A 7,827-nucleotide genomic window follows, 5' to 3' on the forward strand; every position below is an offset into this window, starting at 1 on the left:
CCGGGGCCCCCACACCCAGAGCCCGGCTCCCACTCCGGGGGTCTTGGCCGCAATCCCCGCGCTGCAGCCCCGCACGGTGTGTGTGTCCCCCGTTCATCCTGGTTGCTGTCGGGACTGAGCAGGGGTGGAGGAGCCGGGTGATTCGGCTGGGTAGCGCGGGGCCGGGGGTCCGGGCTGGCTCTCCGCGCTGCCCCGCCGGTGGCCCCGCTGCTGAAGCCACCGCCGGTGCCGCTGCCGGTGTGGCCGCCACCGGGGGGAGCGTCGCTGCCCGGTGGGTTCCCGGTGGCGACGGGGGCGGCCCCGCCGGTGGCCCCGGTGGCGGCGGCGGGAGGTGTGGCCAGGGGCCGCATAAAGCCGCATAAAGCCGCCGCCGCCGCCCCGCGCCCGCCGCCAGCCGAGCGCCGCGGAGCGGGGCCGGAGCGGGGCCGCCATGCGCCCGGGGCCGGGGCTGCCGGTGCTGCCGGTGCTGCCGGTGGTGCTGGCGCTGCTGGCGGCGGCGGCGCGGCCGGGCAGCGGCGAGGAGGCGATCCAGTGCCCGCCGTGCTCGGAGGAGAGGCTGGCGCGGTGCAAGGCTCCGCAGGGCTGCGCGGAGCTGGTGCGGGAGCCGGGCTGCGGGTGCTGCGCGACCTGCGCGCTGCCCCGCGGCACCGCCTGCGGCGTCTACACCGCGCGCTGCGGTGCGGGGCTGCGCTGCTACCCCCCCCCGCGGCGAGCCCCGGCCCCTCCGCACCCTCATGCACGGCCAGGGCATCTGCACTGACCTGGCCGACGTCGAGGCCATCCAGGAGAGCCTCCAGCCCCCAGGTGAGGTGGCGGAGGGGCGGCAGAGGGTGGGTGCCCAGGGTGGGTACCCTGGGTGGGTGCCTGGGGGTCCTTGTCCCTCTCTGGGGCAGTGGCATAACCCCTGTTGGCACCAGCCCACTCCCTGTTAACTCGGCAAGAGCTGTGGCCACAGGACTGAACTCACCAGGGACCTTCCCATACTTAGAGGGAGCTGATAAAAATGATGAGTGACTTTTACACGGATAGATTCTGACAGGGCAAGAGGAAGGATTTTAAACCAAGAAGGGAAGATGTAGATTAGATGTTAGGAGGAAATTCCTCCCTGTGAGGTTGGTGAGGCTCTGACACAGGTTGCCCAGAATATTTCTGGATGCCCCATCCCTGGAAGTGTTCAAGGCCAGGTGGGATGAGGTTTGGAGCAACCTCGTCTGCTGGAAGGTGTCCCTGCCATGACAGGAGGGTGGAACTGGGTGGTCTTTAAGGTCCCAAACAATTCCATGACTGTAAGAGGAAGGATGGGATGGAACAGCACAGGATGGGAATGCAGGGAGTGTGTTCCAGGGAGGGAGCAGACATCAGCTGCAGGAGACCTGGTACAAGTGGCTCATGTTTGTTTGTGCCATCCTTACCCACTTCGGGCACAGCAGTGTCACAGCCACTGGCTCCATATGTGCTGGAGAGGTGAACCTTCACCTGCTGTGCCCTGGCTGCAACGTGTCCCTGGACCGTGGGACAGCCCAGTGTCCCCGGAGCACCTGCAGCCCTTTGGGACACATCCCAGCTGCCAGGGAAGCTCCCGTTGCACAGTGACCCCTGCACTGCTGCTTTCCTGGGATGCTGCCGGCAGATTTGGCAGGAGGAAACAGGAGAGAGGCCACGGGGCACCTGCTTCCCACCAGGGTGAGGTGCAGGAGCTGAGTCTGTCTGTGCCGGACAGGGCACGGGGTGCAGGCAGGGCAGGCTGCAGGAGCTGCTGCTGCTGTGCTCTGTCTGCCTTGCAGGTGGTGATCTTGGCCTCTGCCACGCCCCTGGTGCTCGGGCAGGATCTGGGGTCTGAGAGCAGAGCCGGCAGTGGGAACCCACCCCAGAGCTGTGCAAGTCACAGCATGGGAACGAAGCTGCTCCCAGGGAATCAGTGTGGGGACCTGGTCCATTGGTAGTCCCCCTCTCCCATCCTGCAGGCTGTGACCAGGATCATGTCCCCTGAAACTGGGGACTATCATCCCAGAACAATCTACTAGCTGGTCTGGCCTGACCCTGGGTCCCCACATGGGGTCACTTGGAGCTCCCTGAGGGGCAGGAGGGACTAGAGCAGTGTTTGTGCCTGCCCATCCAAGGGCTGGATCCCAGTTCACTCCCTGTTTGCATGTCTGATCCATGGCAGCTCCTCTGGTGTCCCTGCTGTCATGAGTGCCGTTCATAGATAGGCCCCACTAGCCAAGCCCCTGCAGGGACAGGAGCTGGCTGGGAGTGCTTGGAGCCCCCCTATCCTGCCTGTCTGTCCTCATCCCACATCCTGCAGGAGCTGTCTGGGCTCCCTGGCCCGGGGCTGCGCCGTGCTGCCAAGCCCTGTTGGTTTTGGCCGTGCCCCGTGTAATGCAACATTTTTTTCCCAGAGCCTTTAGGAAACAGACTTGCATTTTTTCCCTTCCTTCCCGCGGTGTTTTGGCTTGGCTGGGGATGGGTGGGTGGCTATGGGAGCCGGGTCGCCCTCCGGGCACTGTGCTAGCCAGCAGCGTCACAGGCAGCAGGATGGGCAAGAGGGCAGTAGGAGCCCCAGTGTGCAGGACAGCCCTTCAGGATGTGGGCAGGACACCCACAGCAAATTGCTCGATGCAGCCCCAGTGGTATATCCCCCCCGTGGGTCCCTGACCTGTTCTGCAGCCCGGGGACACTGGGAGTGTGGGGCTGGGGGCTGCAGGATCCCTTGCTGCCACACAGCCCTGCCTGGCACAGCGAGGGCTCCCTGGCATGGCCATGCCTCTGCTGTGTCCCCTCGGGATGAGCAGAAGGGAATTAAATGCCTGTTGAGGGGCAGGGCTGCACGGAGCAGGTGCCCCCGGCTGTGCCCGGGGCTGAGCGGGTGGGAAGTGGTTAACGGCGGCTCGTACAGTAAACATTTTGTCTGGGGGCTCTGTCCGGGGGGCTCCGCATTCCAGGCGAGAGGCTGGGATCAGGGGGCTGGGCTGAGGCTGGGCTTGCTGAACAGTTGGACATGGCTCCCAGCTCCATAGCCAGGAAGAGCCTCTCTGCTCACCCGGCACCCGTGGCACCCACGGGACGTGACTCTTGGCAGTGAGGGAGCAGTGGCTGCTCTCCTGACTAGACACCACCTTCCATGGCAGTGGTCTGGGCACCTTGTGCTGGCCCCTGACCCTGCCACCCTCTCCCAGCCCTGCCAGCTCAGGGCTGGCTTTGGGAATCCCACTCCTTGGCCCACTCTCCTGTGCAGAGCCTGCTCCAGAAGCTCCCAGCCATGACTTTCCGTCACAGCCAGCGGGTGGTGGTGGCTCAGCCCGTGTGTGGCAGCCAGGAGGAGGTGAGGACATATTCCCCAGCACACATGATGAGTGATTTAATGTTGGGTAAATGATTATGTCTGGGAAAACCTGACCCATGGGAACTGCATTCATCCCATGTGGTCTCTGTAAGCTGGGACAGATCCTGTTTCCTTTCTCTGTGCAGTGGCTGGGAGGAATGGTCGTGGCTGAGCCATGGCTGGACAGTGCACAGGCAGGGATGACAGGCTGAGTTCCACCAGGCAAGGTTCAGCTGTGTCCCTGGGGTGGGGGCTCATCCACACTTGGGTTTCTCCAGGCTGGCTGCTACTCCTGGCAAGGTTCTGGTTCCTCTGAGGAATCACCTGCATCTGTATCCCTCGCTCCCTGTCCTGCATCCTGACCACCCCTCCCTCCGTCCCACATTGGGCACTGAGGTGGGAGTTGCTCAGCCGTGTTTGAGCACGGCAATGTGTCCCGGCATGGGGACGGGCCAAGCTCCCAGCTGGCATTCCTGGCCAAGGGACAGTAGGTGCCTGATGCCTGTGCCCCTGCCACCCCCATCCCTGGCTCCCCAAGTCCTGCCAGAGCCAGCACTTGACAAAAAGAGCACAGCCTTCCCAGTGCTGGTGCCTGCCAAGTTGAGAGCCCAGGAATCCAAGAGCCAGCACTGCCACAGCCCTGCCAGGACCACCCACAGGTGACACTGGGGGTGCTGGACAGGGACATGGAGGGTGCTGGGGCTCACTGTGGCTCCTGCCATGCTGGCCCTAGCCACGTGGGTGTCCCTTCTGGCCTTTGAGGCATAAGAAGTCCTTCGTGCTGGGGCTGGTGGCACAGGATGGAGCTGTGGGGGTCGGTGACACTTGTCTGTCCCCATGGGCACACACACACGAGGTCCCAGGGCTTTGCTGGCTGCCCCAGGCTCTGCTCCCGCGGGATCCGCGCGGTGGAGCCGGAGCCCTTCACCGCTCCCTCGGGCTCAGCGCTGTGAATCACAAACTCGGCACGTGACCAACCTCATTTGCAGCTCCCGTTAATTGAAGGCGATGCTGAATGACTCGTTTGTGTCCTCTGTCCACAGGCCGGGCAGGAATCCTCCTCCTCCTGGGACAGGCGGCTGTTTTATGTGTCCGGCGAGGGCAGCACCCCCTCCCATCCCCTTGGCACTCACTTCCAAAATGAGCAGAGAGGCTTTCCTTGGCCAAATCGGGACCCCCTACCCTGCATTCTTCCAGGGTGGTGGTACCCATCTGGTGGCAGATTGGGTGGCATCAGGGCAGTGTGGGGCGTGGCAGCTCTGGGCATCACGCTCGTTGCTTTCCCCAAATCATTGTGTGCTGAGGGTGAGTTTTCTGGTCCAGTCGGATTTCCTGAGCTACTGTGTGTCACTTAGCAGGGGACAGTAACCCCAAGGACAGCAGCGATTCGTGTGGCAGGGACGGATGCTGGAGCTGCCGTGAGAGCCACGGACCGCGGGTCCCCAGCGCTGTCAGGAGCCGCCTCGCTGCTCGGAGGCACCGGCGTTTCATGTGACCTTATGAAAATGTTATTGGCATCTGGTTTTATTTAAGCCGGGAGATTTGATGCTCTGGAGGCGGCTGGCGGGGGGAATAGGGGGGGGTTTGGCCGTGCCGGCGATCGGTGAGGGTTTCCCCTGCGGGGGCAGTGCGGGCAGCGCCGGTGCCTCCCGCTCCTGCCTTTCCACGGCGTGGGAGCAGCGCACGGATGTGCCGGAATTTTGGCATGGTGGTCCCCACCGGTGCCAAATCTGCCCAGCTCTTCCTGTGTGTCTCCCCACAGGGATTCAGGGGAGGGAGGGAGGGAGCATCGTTCCGGAACCCCCGTGCCCCTGGCAGGGCTCTGCCACCAGCGCCTGCATTGCGCCACAGCCTCATGGTTGGTGCCGCCGGGGCTGGCGCTGGCACCGCTCTGTGCAGGGTCCTGGAGGCTTTGGGTTTGTGTTTCAAATTTCAAGGGCATGAGCTATTTCCTGGAAAAAATGGACAGATTAAGCAAAAAACAAATAACACCCACGAGGGAGGGGGCTTTGACTGAGGCTTCACTCTGGACTTTAACCGGGCCCCCAGGAGCTGGGTCAGGAGCTCTGCACGGCAGGGACTGTGGCAAGAGCTGCCGGTGGGAGATCAGGACCGGGATGCCGGGGGGATTCAGTGGGCAGGAAGCTCCGACCCCTCTGCCTGCCTGTGGGAAGGGCCAGTGCCAGGCGTCACCCAGCCCTGTGAGCCTCTGGGTGTGACCCCCCGGCAGTGAACACCCCCTGCCCTGTTTGGGAAGGTTTTCCCTGCTTCCAGCTGCAGTATTGATTCGTTTAAACCCATCCCCACAACAGCCTCAGGACTGAGGGGCAAAACACTGCTCGGGTTGTTCCAGGGAGGAACCCTGGCTCCTGGGGTGTCCCCCCTCTACAGAGTCTTCAGGAACCCCAAAACCAGAGGAACCGGCAGCTTTTTAAAAACTAAACCCATGCCGAGCACTCGTCTCATGACACTCTGTCCAGCTGCCAACATCTGGGCCGGCAGCTTGGCTGCGCTCCTGGCGCAGGCGGGGATGCCAAGTGCCGCCTTTTGGGATCGGCCCCGCGGGAGATTAACTTTCTTATTCCAGGAATTTCTTCTTTCATGTCTTGGCGGGGGCCGTGCCCCGCAGCAGAGTGCGGCTCCACTCCCGGCCGTGGCGCCCGGTGCCGCCCCGGGGCTGGCGGGGGCTCAGCACCGCCCCGGTGCCCCCCCTGCCACTGCAGCTCCTCTGAGGCAGGTTTTGGGGGGCACCGGGGGCGTGCTACAGCTCATTGTCTGTGTGTCCTTGGGTCAGCTTCCAGGCCTGTAGCTCCAGTGCCGTGGGTGAGCACACGTGGCTGGCAAGGGCACAGCCAGACCCAGCACATTGCCCAGCGCTCTCAGCATGCATTTGTGACCCTACAACAGCAGACACATGGCAACAAGTTGCTAGTCGTGGCTAATGAGTAGGAAAAACTCCCAGGAGTCTTTCTCAGTGCTGCAGGGAGCTCAGCCCAGCGCAGTGGCAGGCGCAGGATGGATCCAGGGCTGTGAATGACCAGAGACAGTGCTGTGGGATCTGCCAGAAACCACTGCATGTTGTTTCTCGGGGTGCAAGAGGCACCGTGGGGGCTGTGCCACCCCCAGCGCTGCCCCGTGACACTGAGCCCCCTTGGTCTGTGTCTCTGCAGAGAAGGAGGAGATCGACCACCCCAACAACAGCTTCAGCCCCTGCAGCATCCACGACCGCAAGTGCCTGCAGAAGCAGCAGGCGAAGAGGGTCAACAACGGCAACAAGATGCGCAGCAGCGGGAGCCCGCAGCACCGCGAGGACACGCGGGTCATGGTGAGCGCAGCGAGGGCTGGGTTCGGCGGGGGGGTGCTCCAGGGTCGGGGTGCTGGGGCTCTGAGCCAGGGGTTTGTGCCAGCCGTGCTACCAGCTCAGTCCCCCCTTTCCCCAGGCACAGGGCTCGTGCCAGAGCGAGCTGCACCGGGCGCTGGAGAGGCTGGCGGCCTCGCAGACCCGGACACACGAGGACCTGTACGTCATCCCCATCCCCAACTGCGACCGCAACGGCAACTTCCACCCCAAGCAGGTAGGGTGGGTTCTGACCTATCACAGGGGGCATTTTGGAGAGCCAGGAGGCTCAGGGAGGAGGACATGGATGGAGGGGACAGTGACAAGGTATGGCAGAGCCTGTCTGGTTCCTGGCTTTGGTGGGAATCACCCTTAGGGTGCTGGGGGCACTTTACAAAAGCCCCGGGGTGGGATGGGGATGGTAAAGCCCCTGTGAGAGGTCCTGGTTGGGAGTGGCCCTGGGGTCCACACTGGACGTTATTGACCCAACCCATCCCCACAGTGTCACCCAGCCCTGGACGGGCAGCGGGGCAAGTGCTGGTGTGTGGACCGCAAGACGGGGGTGAAGCTGCCGGGCTTCCTGGAGCTGAAGGGGGACTTGGACTGTCACCAGCTGGCGGACAGCATGTGAGCGTCACCGCGGTGGGGCCAGGACCCCTGCCGGGGCTACCGAGGAGAGAAGGAGAGGGGACGTGACTGCTGAGCAGTGCCCTGGTGCTGGGGAAGCCCGGGATGCGCCCCGGATCGCACCGCGCTCTGTGCCGCGGCACCGCCCCTGCGCCACGACCACTGACAGCCGCTGCCAGGGGTCCGGCAGCGCCAGCGGCACCATCCCGCACGGACACGGCTTGGATGGTGCCTCCTGGGACTGCGGTCGGGCTGCCTGGGTGGAGGGGGTGAGGGGCACCCTTGGTGGTGCTGCTGCTGCCCCCCCGGTTTGGTCTCGCAGGCAATCTCGGACACCTGGCACCTCTCGGGGTGTGGTGGCAGCAGCACGTTTGCAGTTCGGTGCTCTCCACGCCACACCTCTGCTCGGGCAGCAGCAGAAGTGCCTCATCCTGCCCTCCCTGGTGGTGAGAGGCTGCCCAGGCAAGGACTGGGGGATGTGGAATCCCATCCCGAGTGTGTGTGTGTGAGGGGCAGTGTGGCCGCACAGAGCAATAAGAGA

The 7,827-nt window shown here is 63.8% G+C and overlaps 1 protein-coding gene across 1 annotated transcript; it reads left to right on the forward strand.

Moving 5' to 3' along the window:
* Positions 1-356: 356 nt before the first annotated feature.
* On the forward strand, positions 357-7,375 carry IGFBP4 (insulin like growth factor binding protein 4). Its single transcript, XM_079328066.1, is given in 5 exon segments — positions 357-697; positions 699-804; positions 6,493-6,647; positions 6,763-6,897; positions 7,162-7,375. Coding segments are annotated over 5 exon segments (792 nt in total). The 5' UTR covers positions 357-430; the 3' UTR covers positions 7,291-7,375.
* Positions 7,376-7,827: the final 452 nt, after the last annotated feature.

Source organism: Erithacus rubecula (assembly GCF_903797595.1).
Source record: "Erithacus rubecula genome assembly, chromosome: 27".
In the NCBI taxonomy this organism is placed as follows: domain Eukaryota; kingdom Metazoa; phylum Chordata; class Aves; order Passeriformes; family Muscicapidae; genus Erithacus; species Erithacus rubecula.